The sequence below is a fragment of the Thamnophis elegans genome, chromosome 4 (genome assembly GCF_009769535.1).
Source record: "Thamnophis elegans isolate rThaEle1 chromosome 4, rThaEle1.pri, whole genome shotgun sequence".
NCBI classification, from domain to species: Eukaryota; Metazoa; Chordata; class Lepidosauria; order Squamata; family Colubridae; genus Thamnophis; species Thamnophis elegans.
In genome coordinates, this window is record NC_045544.1 from 2,554,676 (window position 1) to 2,577,981 (window position 23,306).

The 23,306-nt window shown below is 37.9% G+C and overlaps 1 protein-coding gene across 1 annotated transcript in view; it reads right to left on the reverse strand.

Moving 5' to 3' along the window:
- The window catches only part of CSMD1 (CUB and Sushi multiple domains 1), a 982,247-nt gene that overhangs the window by 269,421 nt on the left and 689,520 nt on the right, over nucleotides 1-23,306 (reverse strand). The window contains exons 9-10 of the mRNA XM_032215147.1: nucleotides 21,681-21,805; nucleotides 19,180-19,301 (exon numbers count right to left, since the gene is read on the reverse strand). Of these exons, the coding sequence (XP_032071038.1) occupies nucleotides 19,180-19,301; nucleotides 21,681-21,805 (247 nt within the window). The remainder of the gene's footprint in view (nucleotides 1-19,179; nucleotides 19,302-21,680; nucleotides 21,806-23,306) is intronic.

Here is a 23,306-nt window from a genome sequence, read left to right on the forward strand (position 1 = left end):
TACAAGACCCTTGCACTCCTAACCCTTTAGGGGAAAAAAAACCCAGGGGTGTTCAAACTTGGCAGCTTTAAGACTTGTGGATTTCAACTCCCAGAATTCCTCCTCTCGCACTTCATCTTGATGATGTGCACACGGGCGGCGGGGGGGAGCTGGAACCGGTTCTAAATGGCATGGTAGATTTGTGGAACCTCTTCTATAGAAGAGCTTAGAACTGGCAGGAACCCACCTCTGATGTACAGTATGCAAAGAACCAGTTTGGTGTAATGGTTGAGATACCAGTTTAAAAACTAGGAAACCATGAGTTCTATCTAGTTCCACCTTAGGCATGAAACCAGTTGGGTGACTTTGAGCCAATCATTTTCTTTCAGCCCTAGGTAATAGCAGCCAAGGACAAAATACCTCCAACAATCTTGTCAAGAAAACTCCAGAAACTCCAATTAGTCATCGGGAGTCAAACATGACTTGAAGGCATTAACACAGTGCTTTCCAAACTTGGGTTAATTACTCTAGGCCTGCCTCCGTGTCCTGATGAAATCAAGAAAGTGATCTCACAGAAGAGTGAAATAAAGCAACAAGGCAGGATGATATTCTTGCTGAGATCTATGAAGTACCAATCACCTTGCTGGCATTCCAAGATGTTTTGGAATACATTGGTCCATTGAGGAGATGCCCTGATGATTTCTATGATGCCCCCATTGTGTATTTTTTATAAAAAGAAGGGACGCAAATCAGACAGCAGAAACTGGAAAGGTATCTCACTGCTTTTCCATCACGGGCAAAATTTTGAGAACCAGCATAGAAGTATAATATCCTATTCCCACAACCACAAGCAAATTTAAGATTTCCCATATTAGGGGGGGGGGACTTAAAAAGCAAATGGAGCTCAAAACAAGGTTAGTGTCCCCCTCTCAAAAGAATTCTGATAGGTTGAAAGTTTCCTACAGTGATAAAATCCACTGTCCACCTCAGACTATTCACCCCCTCAGTGTTCTCCATATATGGAAATAGAATTGCAACCCTGTACATTATAAAAACTCCAAGAGCAGCATAAAATCTACTTAATCGCCAAAGGTGCCCAATGGAATTATAATTCAGCTTCAATGTGATTCAATCTAATCTTTAATGAACTGAAGCGCCCCTTGGAAACTTTGCAGAATCCTCGCAAAGACAAAAAACTCCTGTCAGCAAACTCAGAGACCATCGGTAATGAATATGCAATGACTATATTCAGCAAAAGTTCCATTAAAATGTATGGAAAATCTAAGAACACAGTAGTCATGGTTATTCCCCCAACGTGGTGATGTGATTCATTTTTAAAATAGACTTCAGAATTTATAATTGTAAATTCCTAAACAATTTAATATTTATACAAGTGTCACTAATTAGCACTTTAACATGTTAAACAATATGAGATGCAGTGCATATTGACGTGTCAAATATTTTTTTTTTATCAGTGTAGCTGTGTATATGTTTAAATACGTATGTAAAATAATATTAAAACATAATGAATTAAACACTCTATTGAGCTTTAAATACATTTGTCTGAGTTCCAGAGTATATATCTTTGGAAAAACAGAAGATGTAAATTGCTGGGAAGGGCAAGATTGAAAGTAACAAGTTAAGGTTAGTTGAGAAAATTGTATTACTGAAAAAGGAAATGAACTGAATAGTATTTAACAACCTACATAAATTTGGCATTGCCTGTCAGACGCGAAAGATCAGGTCAACATCAGATGTAGGTTGCTCCTGGTTCGGCCAAGATCGGGCGAACAGGTAGTAGCGGTGGTGGGAAAGCTCCGGACACTTCTGCACATCCACAAGTTTACTACCAAACTGGTAGTAAAAAAATTGGCAACCCATCACTGGTCCACATATGAAGGTCCGATTAAACTGATTTATTAATAATCATGCCTATGCACAAGATACTTCTTAACTAACAGTTAACACCTCATTGGGGTTAGATAAGAGTTAACCGAATTCAAGGGAGGTTAGACTTGGTTTACTTGTGGCTACGTAGAGACTCTAGGCTGATGCCTCTTTTAACTCTGCCCCCAGATTCTACCAGTCCTTCTACTACCTCTCTAGATACACTGGTAGTTTAACTCCCAGAAATTTGAGCAGGAGTTAAATGTTCCTACCAACTTGATCAATGGCCTGGAAAATGCCAGGCTGGGGATATTCAGCATCTAACATGGACAGATATATATTGGACTGAAAGTAAAACTAAATTCCTACAGATCTGTAGATGTCTGAAAAAAAGACACATGGAAATAAATGTAACATGGACGTGTAAAAGCGTTAAAGGCATATACATATTTAATTAATAAAAAAGAAAGCCACTGTAGTTATTATTCCCATATAATTTTCCTAAAATTCTGGAATATATGTGCACATGTTAAAAGAGAATACAAAATAATATTTTAAAGTGATAGAAGTGAGAGATCCTGAGCTACAAATATTGAATCCTGAGCTACTAATATTTGCCTTTATTAGTGATAGATAAAGCTTAAAAATAATGAACTCAGTACACAGCTTACTTCTTCCACTAAATTTCTTGATTACATAAAAGGACTTCAAAATTCAAGTTCTGTACTATAATATGATTGTTATCTGGAACAAAATTACTAACAAAGAAGAAGTGTTATTTGACATTTTGAGAGTAATTCTAAAGCAGCTAGATGAAAAAGAGGAAATAATGTAATATAATTTTAAAAAGAAAAAATAATAATATTAAACATAATACACCCTAAAGCTAAACAAGACAATGTCTATATATTCCCAGCTCTTTGTCAATGTTCTAATGCAGGGGTTCCCAACCTTTTCTATACCCCTAAAACAAAAGTAGATCATTATAGGCATATAATTATGTATATACACTATAATTTCGAAATTTCTAAACCAGAGTTTTTGCACTCCTTGGAAAATCGTCTCACACCTCTGATTGGGAACCCTGCTCTAATGAATATGTTTTTAAGGGGAACTATGCAAATAGAAAGTGAGATTTTATTAAACAACAAAAATATTTTTTTATTTGTGTGTAATTTGAAATACTTGTGCAATCCATAGTTGACTTAAGAATATATTTGTGGCTTCTGGGGATCATATATGAAAATGTTACACTGGCATAAAAGCCAAAACTATTTTTATGGCATTGTTAAAACTGCGGGTAATTTACAGTAAAAGTAATTCACAAATCATATTCTTCTACACTGAAGTAAAGATATGCATGCGGCATGCATGAAGTGTATGTATGTATGTATGTATGTGTGTGTGTGTGTGTGTGTGTGTTTGTGTGTGTGTGTGTGTATGTATGTATGTATGTATGTATGTATGTATACATAAGTAGGGAATTAAGCACACTTTTATCCTATAAAATGATACTCAAAATGAAAGAAGGGCAGTGGGTAATAAGAATCAAATCATAGGGAAAATAATTAATGTGCTAAGAAAAGAGTATAATCAATGTGGTATGTGCTTATGGTACCCCATAAAGGAAATGCTTGCGCTCTAAGAGAACCACTAGATTTTTTTTTAAAAAAAATAGCAAATAGAAGTGACTCTCCAAAAGTTTATTTGACATTACGGACATATAGTACTGCAAGGATTATTACAATAAAATACTTTAAAATGATCTTTATTACAAGTTAATACTGTGCAACTTTACATTAAAAATGCATATATGAAAACCCTATATTTGATATATTTTGTTGTCACTGTGCTCTCCTCCTCCTCCTCCTCCTCCTCCTCCTCCTCCTCCTCCTCCTCCTCCTCCTCCTCCTCCTCCTTTAAAAGGATACCCTTCTGTTGGTTCTTCTTGCTATTGTTATTCCATTTAAAGGCAAAAAAATAACATTGTCCAGTCTATGTAGACTAACAGTCAAACTTCTCTGGCTAATTGTCAGCATTTGGGGAAGCTACATGATTCCATTGCTGTTTGATAGTCTTTATTAGTATGCCTAATCTGGGTCTTGTAAACTAATAATACATGACATATTTTGACAGATATGATGGTTCACTGAAGATAATATACAGGTGCACTTGTTATTCTCAATGCAGTTATGCGTGGATTCATGTAGCTGCAGCTGATAAATAAATACATGCACTCAGTATTCAATTGCTTGTATTTTGTGGGATTCGGTTCAATGTTTCATTTCCACAAAACAATGAAATTCAGTACACTATCACCCCACTAATCTTCAGCTTTCTTGTACGGTAAGTGCATAGTGGAGAACTTGGTCTCCATGAATGCATATGCATATTATCTCAAAACAACTTTTAAATACCACTAAATGTAATCACACAAAGTTAGGGTTCATCAGTTCATATGAAAAAAATAAATAAAATCAAGCAATTAATTGTAGCACTGCAGTCTTAAAAGTCTTTGCTATCTTCTTCTGTACCAGGAAGAATATATTTCACAGACAGTGTGGTAATAAATAAAGGGAATGAGACAATAGATATAATATGGCAAGTAACAAAACTTTAGATGACACCCCTTTTTAAATAATAATAATGATAATAATAATAATAATAATAATAATAATAATAATAATAATAAATGAATGATTTCCAGAGGGTTAAGTTGAACAAGAGATCAATAGAACACAAGAAAACTATAAGTCCACCCACTTTGTCAAAAAAGATTAACTGAAGCATTAATGAAAGCAGAAATATCCGGATAAATTCAAGAAATTGAAAATAGCTTTTAAAAAAAAATCTGAAAAGAACACGCTTATGGAGCAAAAGGAAAGTTGAGGTGGGCTAGAAAAATATTTGGATGTAGTCGAGAGAGAATACCAAAGTTCTGAGAAAAAAGAAAGAGAAAATGAACATAAAATGGGGCAAAATTCACTTAAGAAACCTTTCATTTAACAACATAAATTCAGGTCTTAATTGTGGCCATAAACTGAGGATTATCTGTTCGATCAGTACCTAAAAACTAATACATTGTTGTTATCATTATCATCATCATCTCCTATACAGAGCACATCGAGAAGCAAGTGTTTTCCAGCGATTTAGATCATTCACAGCATCTTTGGCATTCTCCCAAGGGAACAGTAATAAGGGTTTGGCCCCAACTTTTCCAAAACTGACCTTGTTTTCTCTTGGGTACATAAACTGTATTCACCCAGGAAAGGCAATTTCTCTGTAATGGTGCCCTCCCCACTGTAAACAGGTCCTCCCTGAGATCTGGACAAGTCCAACCTTGGCATTCCAGAAGGTCTTAAGGACTTGTAAGTCTCTGCAGGCCTTGAGGTGGGGAAGATGCCCTTCCCCTTGTTAGAGGCATTTAATATATAATGCATGTATTTATTATATTGTCTTTATATTCTGTTTTCTTACGTTGTGAGTTCTCCTGAATCACTCCAGCATTGGGTGATACCAAAATTTGAATAAATAAATAAATCTACTACCAGGCAATTACAGTGCAATATGTAAATTCAGCCAGGAGTACCATTTCCCGATCATATGAAAAGCTTATATGGGAAAAAAACATGAATCTAAACTGATGTATGCTACTTTTTTTTCTTACTTTGATCAGGCTACAGGCAGATTTTTGCTCTATCCTCAGAATCATTTCTACTAATAGAAAGTATAACTTACATTGAAGTGTATTTTCCCAAGTCATTTAAATCTGTGATCTACTTTTGGAATATGAACTCTTTAAAGTAGAAATTCAACAACTGCATTTGCTAGGTCATTCAGCAATGACAATACAACACAATACAATACAATAGCAGAGTTGGAAGGGACCTTGGAGATCTTCTAGTCCAACCCCCTGCCTAGGCAGGAAACCCTACACTGTTTCAGACAAATGGCTATCCAACCTCTTCTTAAAGAATTCCAATGTTGGGACATTCACAACTTCTGGAGGCAACTTCTGTTCCACTGATTAATTGTTCTCACTGTCAGGAAATTTCTCCTCAGTTCTGAGTTGCTTCTCTCCTTGATTAGTTTCCACCCATTGCTTCTTGTTCTGCCCTCAGGTGCCTTGGATAATAGTTTGACTCCCGCTTCTTTGTGGCAACACCTGAGATATTGGAACACTGCTTTCATGTCTCCCCTAGTACTTCTTTCTATTAAACTAGACATACCCAGTTCCTGCAACCGTTCTTCATATGTTTTAGTCTTCAGTCCCCTAATCATCTTTGTTGCTCTTCTCTGCACTCTTTCTAGAGTCTCAGCAGCTTTTCTACATCGTGGTAACCAAAACTGAATGCAGTATTCCAAGTGTGGCCTTACCAAAGTGGTAAAGCCACACTTATAAAGTGGTATTAACACTTCACGTGATCTTGATTCTATCTCTCTGTTTATACAGCCTAGAACTATGTTGGCTTTTTTGGCAGCTGCTGCACACGGCTGGCTCATATTTAAATGGTTGTCGGCTAGGACTCCAAGATCCCTTTCACAGTTACTACTGTTGAGCAAGGTACCACCTATACTGTACCTGTGCATTTCGTTTTTGTTGCCTAAATGTAGAACCTTACTATTTTCACCATTGAATTTCATTTTATTAGATAGTGCCCAAAGTTCAAGTTTGTCAAGATCCTTCTGTATCTTAAGCCTATCTTCTGGAGTGTTGGCTATTCCTGCCAGCTTGGTGTCATCTGCAAATTTGATGAGTTCCCCATTTATTCCCTCATCCAAATCATTGATGAAGATGTTGAAGAGTACTGGGCCCAAAACAGAGCCTTGGGGTACTCCACTGCATACTTTCCTCCATGTAGATGCAGTTCCATTGAGGACTACATGTTGAGTGCGGTTGGTCAACCAGTTACAAATCCATCTGGTGGTGATGATGTCTAATCCACATTCTTCTACTTTATCTAGTAGTAGGTTATGGTCTACCTTATCAAATGCCTTATTGAAGTCCAAGTAAACTATATCGACAACATTCCTCTGGTCCACTGATTTTGTCACTTTGTCAAAGAATGCAATAAGATTAGTCTGGCATGATCTGTTTTTGACAAACCCATGTTGGCTTTTGGCTATTTATTTGTTTACTTCTAGGTGTTCACTAATTCATTGCTTGATTATCTTTTCCAGAATCTTTCCTGGTATTGAGGTCAGGCTGATAGGTTTGTAGTTTCCTGGATCTGTTTCCCCCCCCCTTTTTTTTTTGAAGATGGGAACCACATCAGCTCTTTTCCAGTCCGCTGATAGTTCCCCAGTGCTCCACATTGATTCATCATTCTTGACACTATGTCTTGCTTTATTCCACATATCTCTTAAATAACATCTTGTCTCTATATTTAAGTTATATTACACTTCCGCTAAGTCTAAGTCTCCCTCCTTTGCATCAGGTGTGGGTTCTGCCCAGCTTTACCGCCTGTGTTTAATTGTTCTGCACATGCACAAAATAGCAATAGCAGTTAGACTTGTATACTGCTTCATAGGGCTTTCAGCCCTCTCTAAGCAGTTTACAGAGTCAGCATATCGCCCCCAACAATCCGGGTCCTCATTTTACCCACCTCGGAAGGATGGAAGGCTGAGTCAACCTTGAGCTGGTGAGATTTGAACCGCCGAACTGCAGATAGCAGTCAGCTGAAGTGATCTGCAGTACTGCACCCTAACTACTGCGCCACCTCGGGAACTAAAAAACAAAATGGCAGTGACAACAGCAGCAACCGGGAAAAAAGTTTAGGGGCGTGGCAGGCCTGGGTTGCTTCGGTTCCAGTGACCCAGGCCGCCATACCACTACCAGTACGGCCAAACTGGTAGGAACCCACCACTGCTTTGTATGTGTTAAGCCTTAAATGCAAAATAAACAAAGAAAAGCAATAATCCTGACTAAGACATGGATCAGCCTCATGCTCAAGCAATAAATGCAGCTCTCCCTCCTCCTGTATTCCAGATTTATCTCTGTGTATTTATTGCTTGCATTTGGCCTCTGGTTTTGTTTTGACTATTTATAGATTTTTTTTTAAAAAAAAAAATCCATGTATTCTAAATCAAACTTTACTCCCATTATATATCAGTCTTATTGTATTTATTTAACCAACTTTCAATTCCCTATTCGCACAAAACATTGCACAAGTCTATTCACTTTATTCTAGGCTTTTTCTTGTCAAAATCAGCATATTTCTCTCTCATATTTATACCTTATTTGGATGAAATGAAAAGCAGATATTGTCTCTGCGTGACATATATTTTTTTATTGGAAATACATTCTCAGACATTTAACAAACTAATCTTCCTTGTTTTTCTTTCTTTTTTTTTAATCACTCTGGCTACCGGTATAAAGTTAATATATTTTCTGCTGTTGTACGGATCTATTTCAGATTTAGATTCAAAGCCGTAGAAAATGTTCAAACCTGTCTCAGAACACTGATTATGCTAAGCCACAAGAAACAAATTTATGCCAAACATATGCAAAATACAGTGTTCCTAGTGATTATGCAAAAAAATGATTACAAAAATGTATGACCAAGGAGGTGATTGCCTTTTAGATGATCACAGTTGGGGAAGTCGTTGGACTATAAGCATAACTTCAGCCATACAACTGACAAATAGTCCTCAACTTACAACCACAATTGAGCCGAAAAATGTCTGTTGCTAAGCACATTTTACCCATTTTATGATCTTTCTTGCCACAGTTATTAAGTGAATCACACCTGTGATTCACTTAACAAGTGAATCTGGCTTCCCTATTGATTTTGCTTGTCCCAAAAGGTGATCACATGACCCAGGGAAACTTCAACCTCTGTACCTACATGCCAGTTGCCAAGTGTCCAAATGTTGTTCATGTGACCATGGGGGATGCCGCAATGGTCAAAAGTGTGCATAAGTCAATTCAATTTTCAATTTTAATAGATTTGTATGCCGCCCAATCCCGGGGGACTCCGGGCGGCTTACATAAAAACAGTTTAAAAAAGAAGATATTAAAAATTTAAAATATAAGACAGAACAAATTCGGCAAGAGCCGAGGTGGCGCAGTGGTTATGGTGCAGTACTGCAGGCCACTTCAGCTGACTGTTATCTGCAGTTCGGCGGTTCAAATCTCACCGGCTCAGGGTTGACTTAGCCTTCCATCCTTCCGAGGTGGGTAAAATGAGGACCCGGATTGTTGGGGGTGATATGCTGACTCTGTAAACCGCTTAGAGAGGGCTGAAAGCCCTATGAAGCGGTATACAAGTCTAACTGCTATTGCTATTGCTAACAAATTAAAACAGGACACAACATGCACTCGATCTTAGTGGGGCTGAAGGTCAATCAAGATCAGCAGCCCCAGGCCTGCCGGAACAGCCAGGTCTTAACAGACTTTCGGAAGGCCGAGAGAGTGGGGAAAGTCCGGATCTCAGGGGGTAGATCGTTCCAGAGGGCCGGGGCTGCTACAGAGAAGGCTCTCCTCCGAGGAGCTGCCAAACAACATTGTGCAGTTGATGGCACCTGGAGAAGGCCCACCTGTGCGATCTTACTGGGCGCTGGGAGGTATGTTGCAGGAGGCGGAGATATCCAGGTCCTAGGCCATGTAGGGCTTTAAAGGTAATGGCCATAAGTCACCCTTTTCAGTCCCTTTGTAACTTTGAAGGGACACTAAACAAATAGTAATAGTTAAGGACCACCTGCACTCTGTCTATTTATTTAGTAATTACTGACTGAGGCAATGCTTAGTTCACTGTGGCTGAGTTTGAAAGAGGAGTAGAAACCACCAGGAAATCCTATGGCTACAGGAACCCCCGGGAAACTCTGAAGAATACAGTGGCAAACTGCTTTGGCCCCGTTCCCCACATCCCCACCGCTATCTCTAGGCCATTTTGTAACACTCTGAGGCTCTATAAATCGTCCGTTTCCAAGGCAGCTCAGGGAATAATTTGTTTGGGAAGGAAATGGATTATATAATGCACTATTTCATCATTGCTTCTTCCCAATCCAGAGGGTTGATGACTGGCAACATGTACAGATTGCGATGGAAGCTTTGGCTCCTTCATTGATCTACAGGGTTTTCTTAGGTTCACACCAGTGGTTCCCAAACTTGGCAACTTTAAGACTTGTGGACTTCAACTCCCAGAATTCTCCAGCCAGCTCTGCTGGTGGATCATAGAGCATTGTCCCCGTGTATGATTTTGCAAAATTGTGAAAGTATGTTCATAATTCTTGCATAAATATATAATCAACTAATGAGCTGCTACCAGCTGCATATTTATTTGTTTATTTTTCTGTTTATTTATCTATTTATCTATTTATTTATCTTTTTATTTATTGCCACAGGGTAACTCTGGTCGACTTATTCTGTTGGGCTACATTTGCAGGAACTAAGGCTAAATATTAAATGTTTGACAGCTACTTCAAATGCTGTCCCCGGATTTTGAACAAAAAGCACTGAAGTGTGTATGATTGACATTCATGTCTGCACCACGCATTAAAAAAAATGAGAGAGAGAAGGAGGAACACGAGAGGGAATTATGACAGCTTAGAAACCTGAAAATAGCATGTGTTTAATTATAAATTACAAAAGGCTAGAAGGTAATTTCCACACTGTGCTTTATGTTTTCACGGTTCTAAGATTTTAAAGCAAGGCTATAGCAGCACGCATTGAAAAACCTTCTCTTTTTATTGGTGTTCAACTTTTCTGCTAGGTGTTTTTTTCCAGCACGGTCTCACATCACCCTGATTAAGCATATCAGCTCGGAAACTCTTAGCTCAATTTAATCACAGCGATGATTGAATCACTGAGAACCTGTAAGACAATTCCTGAGCTCAGCACCTCTTACAACCCTTTTTTATGAAAATACTATTAGGAGCCTGCTGCAACCTAGTTCTTCACACACTCGACCAAGGGAAGAGTACGGAGATGAAAACTGCCTGTTAAATAAATGAAGGGTATAATGCAGAGAGGATTGCTGCAGGCAGAACATCTTTTGGCAAACGTACAACTCCTTTGCATTATGTTGATACAAGACACTGCGAGGTTAGAAATAGCATACAAGAAAATGCTGAGCTAGACTATACCGACCACTATGAATAACAAAAGCGGAGTCCAACCTGCGCTAACATATTCCTATTCGGTGCTCATCTGTGACTGATAGGCAGCAAGAATGAAAGAGCTAAAAGAAGATGCTATAGAATCAGCTAACAATAATTTACTGATGTGGAAAAGAAATGCTTGTAAAAAGCAGATTACACAATTTTTTTCCAGTTACGTTGATGAACAGTCTCTAGATAAAATGGAATTTAGTTTTACTGATTATCTCACTGCCGTGATGTGTTTATCATTTGTTACCACACAGAGAATAAAGGGACTGTTTTCCTTGAACAAGAGTTTGTTTTCCAGACTAGCTGACCCTGAAGCAAAGAACTTTTTGTTTTAAGCCACAGAAACTAATGAATCCTTAGTTGAATTCTATTTCAGGCATGATGGAAAGCAACATAATATTTAGGGGTTGCCTGGAAGACAGAACTGGGGGCCTTGCTGTTTTTCTACTCCCCCATATACCCCACATCTACTACACAAGAAATTCTTGAGATTATTTTTTTTTTAAGAACATGATTTTTGAAAATTTGTATATATTTTCAAGAAGCTGCTAATTCACTTCAAAAGAGTTCTTCAGAGGAATTATTGAGTCTGTCATTTATGCTTCTATAACTGTATAGATCAGAGGTGAAATCCACATACTTTTGATACCAATTTGGTAGCAATGTGAGCGTGCATTCGGGAGAACCAGTAGTAAAAAATGCTATTTTTTTTTAAAAAAAAAACTCCAATGATTGCACAGCACAGCTGATTGTCGCACAGATGATCATTGGAACGTTTTAAAAAACTTTTTAAATATTTTTTTTACTACCGTTTCGGGTGAATCGGTCGCATTTTTACTACTGGTTTATGCGAATTGGCCCGAACCAGTAGTATTTCACTCCTGATACAGATACAGACTTCAATGGATAATTAGAGCTGCCGAAAAAAAAAAACATTTGCAACCAGCCTACCTTAGCAATAGCAATAGCAGTTAGACTTATATACCACTTCATAGGGCTTTCAGCCCTCTCTAAGCGGTTTACAGAGTCAGCATATCGCCCCCGCAGTCTGGGTCCTCATTTCACCCAGAAGGCTGAGTCAACCTTGAGCCGGTGAGATTAGAACCGCTGAACTACAGATTAGAACCGCTGAACTGCAGATAACAGTCAGCTGAAGTGGCCTGCAGTACTGCACCCTAACCACTGTGCCACCTCTGAGAACCACTGAGGACCAGTATATTGAATGAACCAGAAAGGGGGCTGAGAAAATATCTACAGACTTCTCACGTCCTGGACATAAACTATTTCAACTCCTCCCCTTGGGATGCCACTATAGGGCTGAACACCTAATTCTCACATTACTGCCTAAGTATATTTACCCACATAGTATGGCTGTATTACTTTTATCTATCTTTCTCATCTGTTCTACTACCTTCTCTTATTGGTATCATTATTACTACTTTGTTATTATGATTAAAATAATGTAATATATAATTGCTTATATGAGAACTGATTTATCAGAGATAAATTCCTTGCATGTCTAATCACACTTGGGCAATAAAGAATATTCTATTCTATTCTGTTCTGTTCTATTCCATTTCATTCCCTTCCATTCTGTTCAATTCCATTCCATTCTATTCTTCTAATCTATTCATCATTTGGAGCGTCTCTTCCTAAAAAAAACCATAAATTCATTTTAATTATGATTACATTTTATATAAATTCATCTTAATGGTGTTCTTTCATTATGCAAATAACAATACATCTAAAGAGCAGAAAACAGAATTTGCATATTTTGAGCAAAAATCATTGGATTTCTATATATCCTACTGAACATCTGAAACTGAATTTATACATAGATTATTGAATACAAGTGTCTAATACCAAATGATATAAACTACTAACTATCCCTGATTTGTAGCATTCTATTTATTTATTAATAAGATTTATATAGCACCCAAGTCATATAATCCTAACTCTGTGAGGAGTAAATCAAATTCAGAATAAGAAACAATCAACTGTTATCCTACAAAACAATTTATGAAGTATCTATCATAGTTCTTTCTAAATCAAACCAACATCCATTATTCTATTTTAGATTTGGCAAATCCATAATAAATGTTGAAATTTCTGACATAGCCCTTGTAATATATATTCTGCTGCAAACATATTTGGACAGTTTGTTCCCAAGAACTACACGTGGGATCAATACTAGCAAGAATGAACAATACAGGCTTTTTTTTAAATTAAAAAAATTGACTAAGCTTTTAAAAAGGTATGGGGTTAGCAGTAATTGATGGTAATATAATCATTTTAGGAAGCACTGAAAAGTGGAAGAACCACATAGATGTTTACCTATTACCCAATTCCTAAATGCCCCAGCCTAGCTAATTATTCTCTATATTTTAAACGTTCGGTTCTAGATGGAGAAACAAAATCCACTGAAGTCCACTGGAGATTTTCCTTTATAAAGAAAAATCAGGCAATTAAAAAAGGTTTCCAACTGAATATTGAACACTGACAAAATGAAAAGCTGTGTGGTTTGAAGCAACTGTGCTTCAAAAAGTTGGTATCCAATAGTTTGTAATTAATTTGCAAACCTGGAAAGATATGGAATTACGCAATCATATTTTCAATCAGCTCCTTGGCAGTTTGCTCAGAATGACAAAGTCTGTCCTGCACAAGTGAATATTGCATATCCACATTGCATATTTGAAAAACAATTTAATAACGACAACTTTATTACAGGACCTACTATATCTTCTTTTGGCTTATATGCAGAGGGGTAAACTTTGTGCAAATTGTAGACCACATGTGATCCTCCATAACCTGGTTTTAAGCTTACCAAATATTTCCAAATCACATTGCTAAATGTACATAATTTTCATAATTTCTGCAATGTCTTCATGACACATGATGCCATTTGCTGTTCCAGCCTGCTTTGCAAATACCCATGATGGCTTGATTGGGCTTGATTCAGCTCAATTCAGGTAGCTTTAGGGCAAAAAACATCCTAATCTTGAGCTCTCCCAAACTTCCACAGTTGAACCAATCTTCCCCCCCACCCCAAAAAAAATAACAACTTTTAAGTGTGTTGAGAAATAGCCAATTGTGGGTTGTTATGAGGCCTAACATGGATCAAATCACACTGTTGCCCCCTCTAGGTGCATGCAGCCACCTTTTGATTTTTCATAAGAACTCTGGGTGATGAAGAATTATAAAAGATATCTAGAAAAGTAATAAATAATTGGAATTGGAATTTTATTATTTATATGCCGCCCTTCTCCGGAAGGACTCAGGGCGGCGAACAATTCAAAAGGGGAAAAAGAGGAACATAAAAACAAAATACAAATAATAAAAGTAGGCAACAGTCGCACAACCATACATGTCGAGAGGGGAGGGAACTCATCACCCCCAGGCCTGCCGACAAAGCCAGGTTTTGATGGCTTTTCGGAAGGCCTGGAGAGAGGTGAGGGTCCGAATCCCTGCGGGGAGTTCATTCCAGAGGGCCGGAGCTGCCACAGAGAAGGCCCTCCCCCGGGTAATAGCCAGGTGGCATTGGCTGGTAGATGGAACCCGGAGGAGGCCAACCCTGTGAGATCTAATGGGTCTGTGGGAGGTAATTGGCAGCAGTAAGTAAATAAGTAAAGAATGAATCTGACTGAGATGCATAGGAGCTTGTATTAAGGGTTACTTTGTGCCATAGTGTAGTGATAGTGGCAAGTGTATTTATTATTTTGGCTGGAAGCTTGCTCAAGGTTCCTCCTTGCCAAGGAGTGGTGAGCGAAACATTTACAGAGCTCCTGCAATGACTTTTCCAAGTTTCCTTCAAACAAAGTTGCTCCGATCTGTTTGAATGTATAAATCAGAGGTGGGTTCCTACCAGTTCGTACCTATTCGGTAGAACCGGTTCGTCAAATCTACCGGTTAGAAGAGGTTCCAGCAGTGGACCTGGAAAGCAGGCCACACCTACAGAAGAGTTTCCGAAAATTTTTAAAACCCACCACTGGTATAAATCTTAGGGAGTTGCCTTTGGCAGAGTTCACCAGGAACAGTTTGAGCCTATTAGTCCATGGAGACATAGATCGATATCTGTTGTAGTTGGTTAAGGCTTCCCAGGAGGTAATACTTCTTTACAAGAGGGGGTGGAGCTGCTTGTCTTGTAGAGGGAATATTCTGCCCTCATAGACCACCTTGCTGGACCCAATGAAATCGGGCAATTTTTGTCCAATCTCCAACTGCTCTCTTTCTATGGAAGGTTGCCTTGCAACTTTTGAGGGAGCAGATTATTTTCAGTCAGACGCACAGCTGATTGTAGCACTGAGATGGCATTTGTCAAGCTCGCTGATGACCTAAGGCAGGTGTAGGATGAGTATAGCGCGGCTTGGTCCTAGTTGATCTCTCAGTGGCTTTGAATAGTATTAATGATGAATATCCTTCTGTACCAATTGAGATAATTCGGAGCGGAGGCACAACGTTTGCTTTAAGAAATTGTGCTCTTTGTAATCTTCATTTCACTGCTAGTGTCCCTGTTATGAGATGGGAAGCCTTATCATTTGCTTAAAGAAGAAATCTGGGAGAGGGGAGAGTAAAATTCAGCCCGGAACACAATAAATGATGATGATTCGAACTGCAGAAGAATGATAATATAAGCGAATATCAGTTTGCCCTTTCGGCCAACAGTACTCCATTTTTGAAAAAGCTTCCATCAAAAGAAGTTGGATCCAACCTAGTATTTATTGAAATTGTTTTGATTGCTCTCTTGCAATTTCTTGATCTAGACAATTCATCTTATAATATCCTAATATTATTGTGCCTTCCGCCCTTTTTTTATCTTTAAACTGATGCTTTTATTTAACTATGTACCCTAGAGAATTCATTCAGCTAGGTGGTGACATTAATTTCTAATGTAAATGCCTGATTGTTTTTGTTTTTGTATTGGTGCCAACCTCCCAATTTGCAGAATCCCTAAAGTGTTATGCTTTTAAAAACAAAAAATAAATTGATGCTATTAAAACCAGTTAAAGCTTCTGCTCTAAATAAATTAGCATTTATTTTATCTTACCTTTGGAGAATTCTCTGCTGGACTATTTATCTACCCATTATCACCTGGCTGTTTTCTCCAAAGAACATTTGGAGGGAGGGGTTATTAATATGATGTGATGGGGATGTTCTGAGGCAAGGTTACGTGGGACATGCGATAGAAAGTTGTAGGAGTTTCCAATCTTTACTGAACAGAAAGCAAAAGTTAAAGGAAGGAAAAGGTGTAACTGGAAATGAACGAGATTCAATGGCAGGTTATGAATAATTCATGATTACTACAGATGCCTGCTTCAACCAAAAATATTTAAAATTCCTGACGCCTGATGCTGTTTACCATAATCATTTCTTCTAGTTAAGACTGTCCAGATGTACACCAAGTGAATGAGAGGAAGAGTGGGAAGCAGAGGAGAGAAGAAAGATAGGAAGAAAGGGATAGGAGAGAGGGCAAGGGGAGGGGGAAGATGAGGAGAATAAGGAGGAGTGGAAAGGGGAGAGAGGAGAAGGAGAAAGGAAGGGGAAGTAGAGTAGAAAAGGATGATGGAGGGAGGAAGGGAGGGGGAGGAGAGAGGCAGAAGAAAGTGTTGGATAAGGCATAAATATGGTGTATGGAGAGCAGAAGAGCCAGTAATTGGTTTTTCTTTTTATTTATTTATTTATTTTTTCTCCGGGAGTTGATGGCAAGATGAACTGATGTAATTGTTAATTAACACAACATGATATTGGCTATGTAATAGTATACATGTGATTTATATATTATGAAAATGGAAAATAAAAAAAAGTATATATTTTTTAAAAAAGACTGTCCAGATGTCATCTTAATGTGTATTTAGAAACAAAAGCATTCAAATCAGGATGTCTGCTTAATAATTTGTCATTTTTTTTTTTGACATAAAACATTATCTAGCACACAGGGCCTGTCAGCCTCTGCTTCGCTGCTGTTTTTCGGCTGCCATTGAAATGGGGAGGGAGGGGCATGGTATTTGGGAGGGGAATCATTATGTACTGGAGGATTGTTTGTGTTCAAAAGTTTTATTTCTTTTAAGACAAACATTTCATCATTCCTCAATCAGTAAGACATTGAAGTACAATTTTTTGTATGTTATTAGGAGTTATTCTGACCATTTCTCTGCGCATGTGGAAGAAGGGAGTTTCCCGCCGAGGCCAACTGTCCAGCATTCCACCCTGATGATGGTTTTTGAAGACAGATCCCACCTGACGGTTGGGTGAATTATTATTGGACTATGAACTGGGGCGCCAAGGGGAGGGGATTGAATCATACATGATAGCTATTGCTTTCGCGCCTTTTTACTCAGACTCAGCTTTGCTTTGCTACTCATCGTTTGTAATTAGTAAAAGTACACTTAATTCTAAAGCATGGAGTTGAGTGGTTTCTTTCTTGATTATTAAACCAAGGAGCACCTGACAGGGCCAAATTGAAATGTTCTATAATTCCCTGTGTTAAATATGATCAACCCTGCCTACTCTCTCCGCCTTCCATACGTCTACTAAGACCTGGCTATTCCGGCAGGCCTGGGGCTGTTGACCTCTTGAATGAGGTCCAGCCCCACTAAGACTGAGTGCATGATGTGTTTTTAATCTGCTTTTCTCTATCTTATTCTTTCTTTTTGTATTCTTTTGTAGCTGTTTTTATGTAAGCCGCCCGGAGTCCTTCGGGATTGGGCGGCATATAAATTCATTAAATTTACAATTTATTTAATTTATTTCATCTAAAAATCAATGATCACGATCAGCTACAGGTATACTACAGCCTCTAAGTGGTCAAGACAATACTAGAATGGATGACAGAAATTGTGCTACACCCAATGTTCCTTCAGAACAGTACAGTTAGATCTGAATAGAAACAGCCACATAAAGGAGGAGCAGACAATACTCTAACCCAAATTTGTGGAAATGAAAAGTAATAGCTAATGAAGTTGGGTTGTGGAAATTATCCCAGAATGGAAAATATTAGGAAAGGGGGGAAAACCCAAAGGAACAAAAATTAAAATACTTCAGGAATTAACTGCAAATTAAAACACCTGCAGCAAAACCAAGTTAAAGCGATTAGGGGGGGGGGGAATCAATGCAAAATAGCTATTTGTAAGCTATAAACCTCTAAGAAATGACTCAGTAGGGTTATGTTGAGCAGATACATTAGTAGGACCCAGAGGAAACACATGGTAGAAAGCCCTAAAAATAAGCAGAGCATTAAAATAGAGTACTTTTGAACAAAAAGAGAACAAACCTGAATAGCTTAATACAGTGTTTCTCAACCTTGGCCACTTGAAGATGTCCGGACTTCAACTCCCAGAATTCCCCAGCCAGCGAATGCTGGCTGGGGAATTCTGAGAGTTGAAGTCCGGACATCTTCAAGTGGCCAAGGTTGAGAAACACTGGCTTAGTACTACTAAAATTGGGGGGGGGGGGGGGGAACTACAGGAAAAAGCAATAAATGTTTAATGATAGAGACAAAAAGAAATCTTCTTGAATAGTCTAATTTATAAATTCATCAGACGCAATTCAAAAAGTAACCATTAAAATAAATGTTTGCCTGTCGAGGCCCACTTGTGAGAACATCCATTCTACTCCTCCTTTCTTACAACGTCAGGAGAAGATAGAGAATGATTTAAAAAAAAATGTAGGCAAACATAACATCTAGGACTCTAAATTTAACATTGCCCCTTTTTGAACCATGACATTATAATAATTACAAACACTGCAATATCTGGCTTCTTATATGCTGTTAATTCAGAAATGCAATAGACCAAGTTTGATTAGACTAAGCTTAAAGAGACAAGACATCTCAGTCTTATCATGAACCAATTTTGGCACTATGGCAAATAGAACATGATTGTTAATGCAGAAAGATTATATCACAAATTAAAATATTTGAATGGTCCCAGTTACTTTTGCGAAGGAGTCTGCAAACAGAAAAGTTACTAAAATGACGTCATTATTAACATCAAAAGTATCCATAGTATTGAGTAATCACTAAGACATCCATTTACATTCATATTAAGGAAGTGAAACAAAATTACATACGAATACTTTTTGGTCTATATTTTGTACATTCAAAACGTTATAAAAACTCATGTAAATTATGATTTATAAGGCTTTGTTTATGCAAATATCAGTACGTTCATTGTAATTGTTTAGAAACCCACAAAATGGGAAACATACCTTTTCTGGATCAAGAGTTGTTATAACCCATACGCAGTGTGCATTGTCTTCATATTGAACAGGATAGTTGGGTGATGTGATAATACCACTCGGACCACGGAGGTTAGAACCACACGTCCTAGCTAAAATATGGGAAGCATGAAATAGAAGAGATTTTAGAAATGTTCATTTATTCAAAGAGAAAATAGCAGGACACTGAAAGTTTCCTGAAATGGGAACAGCTATTACATTTCTTTAAAATTTATAAATATGCTATGGAACTTCCAGTTGCACTAGAACTCTGGATAGCAGTCTACAAAGAATGTTTAAAAAGGCTTTATTTTCATAAAGAAAGAACAGTGTTTATGTCTTTATTTTACTGAATGTGGCCAATCACAACTACATTTCTCTGCAATTATGCTCCATTTTATGCTTTGCAATTATGCTACACTTTCTGTGCAATTATGCCACATTGTGGTAATGCAATATGTAATGAAACAATTCTCAAAAAAATTACAATCCTTTAGTATATACTTTAATGGCTGGCAACAATGAGGCAGTGATGAGCTACAAGGCTAAATAGTCATGGTCTACTTTGTTCTGCTCAAGAACCATCTTTTTTGGACTCAGATAAGGACCAATCAGAGATCAGCTTGCCAACTTCAAATACAACAGCCCAGCCAATCCAATTTAGTTGCCTATAAACTATGAGAGGGACATCACAAAGCTTACTTTCCTCTGAAAGAAACAGGCATAAACTATCAGAACTAGAGAAGACTCTGCTACACCTAGCGTTTCTTCAAAATAGTAAAGCTAGGAAAGAATAGAAAAAGCCATAGAAAATAAATCAAACTTATTCAGTATGAAAGCTCACCACTGCTTCATTATAATTCTCACTTAGAAATCTTGGAAACATTAGAATAAAATTTAAAATTAAAATAAGCAATGTACAGTATATTTCAAAAGTTTTTGTCAATGTTAATTTAGACCCCAAGCATTAAACATAAATTGAGGAACTGTTTATTTATGCAGTGAAGTTACTATAGAGCCAGGGTGAATTTTATCAAGAAATGTACTGAAGATATTACTTTTATAAATGTTCTATTACAAAGATTCTAATAATTGAGTGGTTCATCTAATTGGAATCCATTTAAACATGAAGGAATCATAATACAGATAATGAAAGTCTGAGGGATTAAAATGTGAGTGGATTCAGTAATATAAATGGAACTATATTCATATCATTAAAGTCATACATTTTTTAAACTGAAAGTAAAATAATGGTATTCATAATACAACAGTATCATGAATAGTATTTACATGATACAAAATTATTGTGTAAATTAATTATTTAATTATCACAATAAAATTAAATATATGTTTATCATAAGAACTAGTTGTCACGAAATTCATTCCTTAAAGTGATAGTAATAATGTAACACAGTAACAATGGGGTGTGTGTGTGTGTGTGTGTGTGTGTGTGTGTGACAGAAAGAAAATTATATATACTGTATATAGCTATTTCCATGGCTAATGATTCATTCTTTCTCCCACTCATACTGGATTGAGAGATCACAACTGTTTATCCAGGAAAAACAAAACATTGCAACATGTGTTTTAATACATTTCTTGAAGTTTCTTAATGTGCAAATAGCATCATATTTAAAGTATGGAAACTAGACATCACAAGATAGTAATACTGTTTCTATTTTGGTAATTAATAAGGTGATTTAACTCCTCTGGAACAATTTATGGGAAACGGCAAATATGAGAATACATATAATTTGAGATTAGAATCAATATTCTAACATTTCAATGTTTTTCTACATAACCAAGCAGAATTTCAAGTAATTAGCTTAAACATTAGAGATCCTTCAGCTATAACATTGTAATATGTAACATTGTGATACATAATCAACTACTAATATATGTAGTTGATTCTTTTTCCTTTGAACACAGCCTAAAAGGAAATCAAGATAAATATTTTATTTCTATATACTAAAATGTTTGTTAATATGAATAGTACTTTAGAATTAAATCATCCTAATTGCTAAACTAGCTTGTAATTACCACATAGTACCTGTGGAGCTGCACACATATTTTAATAATTAATTAACAGTTAATTAATTCACTACATAGAAAATAAATATAGGGCAATGCATGTTAATTGAGTATTTATATATCATGCAAAATGTGCCAGACAAAGTGATGTAATTAATTTTTAAAAGATTAAGATTCACAGGATAAGTAATTTTCCATAAAGGCAGGGGAGTTAGCCTTTAGAGGTTTGGCATAATCTAACATAAAGGATCAGACTTTATTCGAATACAGATTTCAGTACTTTTTTTTTGCATTTTTTTTAAAATAAAACTTTGCATGGTTCTTACCCTCAAACCCCCAAATATTTCCTGAGTTTTCGTAAGAGCAATGTGCAGTATGAATAAAAATGGGGGTATACATTTAATTAAGGAAGATGAAGGCAGAACAGCTTGCAACCAGCTTCCAACTTGAAGAATACTTACCACGGCAAATTGGCCTATGGTCACTCCAAGCAGCTAAGGTATCTGTCACCTTTTGACAAGTAATGCTTTTAGTTCCTTGGAGCACATAATTATCATCACAGGTAAAATGCACATTAGCACCAACTCTAGGGAAAGGAGAGAGAAAAAAACGATACCAACAGGCTTCAGGGTTATGGCATTATAAAACTGAAGTTATTGTATGCAGATCAAGGATCATTCTTGAAATAGCATTTTTTTCCCTATCATCAAAGTAAACATGTAACCAGTTTTCTTCTTCACTGCAGGGGTGGGTTGCTACGGGTTCGCCCCGGTTCACCTCCGAACTGGTTCTCCAGTTCCCGCTGACATTGCTGGCATGTTCTTTAGTAAGAGCCGAGGTGGCGCAGTGGTTAGGGTGCAGTACTGCAGGCCACTTCAGCTGACTGCTATCTGCAGTTCGGCGGTTCTAATCTCACCGGCTCAAGGTTGACTCAGCCTTCCATCCTTCCGAGGTGGGTGAAATGAGGACCCAGACTGTGGGGGCGATATGCTGACTCTGTAAACCGCTTAGAGAGGGCTGAAAGCCCTATGAAGCGGTATATAAGTCTAACTGCTATTGCTAACTGCTATAGTGCGCACAAGTGCACAGTTCATGGTAAATTGTTCTGCGCATGCACAAAGAACAATTTACATTAAACTGTGCATGCACGCATAGTGTACGTCTGGCACATGGGTGGCCAAAGCGCGCATGAAGCGAACCGGTAGTAAAACTGCGAGCAACCCACCTCTGCTTCACTGGATATATGGATGTGTGGTAGGAAAGTTTAAGAAAAAAAAAGAAACTTTGCTAAAAGTATAAAGCAGAAGAATTTCTTGTGGCTTACGGATATGCAGAAAGAAAATAAAACTACACATTAAGGGAGTGGGGGCGACAGTATGATTTTCCTGACAGTAGGCCTGTTTTCATGACATCGCATTCTGATATAGATAGAGGAGAACTTCCTAAATTCAAGTTACAGATCTTAATGAAGGCTGCCCCGTTAGCAGTGTCCCTTAGTTGGGGCCTTGCCCCTGGAATTGGGACAGGAAGAGGCCCTGGAGGAGATTTCTGGGAAATGTAGTCCCCAGGAGGAAGTCAAGTCAGAGTGCTGGAGAGTAGGATAGCAGATCGGAGCATCTCAGAAGAAAGGACTGAAAGAGAGAGGGAGAAGAGAGAGGGAGGAAAATAAGAGAGAGGAGAAGGAGAGGGAGCTGGAGAGGAAGGAGGGAGAGAGGGAGAGGGAGAGAGAGGGAGGGAGAGAGGGAGAGGAGAGAGGGAGGGAGGGAGGGGGGAGAGAGAGAGAGAGAGAGAGAGAGAGAGAGAGAGAGAGAGAGAGAGAGAGAGGGGGGGGGGGGGAGAGAAATTGCCATCCCAAGGAAGAGAGATGGTGATATCTGGGCTTAGAGATTGTATCCTGGCTGCCACAAGAGGGAAACTCCATAGATCTGCAGAGGACATGTTTATGCGGCAATAAGATTGTTGAGGGCTGAAGGAAGGAGGGAATGTAGGAGAGAAGGAAGGGGGGAAGGAAGGAGGAAAGGAAGGGGAAAGAAAGGAGAGAAGAAGAAAAGGAAGGAAGATGGGAAGGAAGGAAGGAGGAAGGAAGG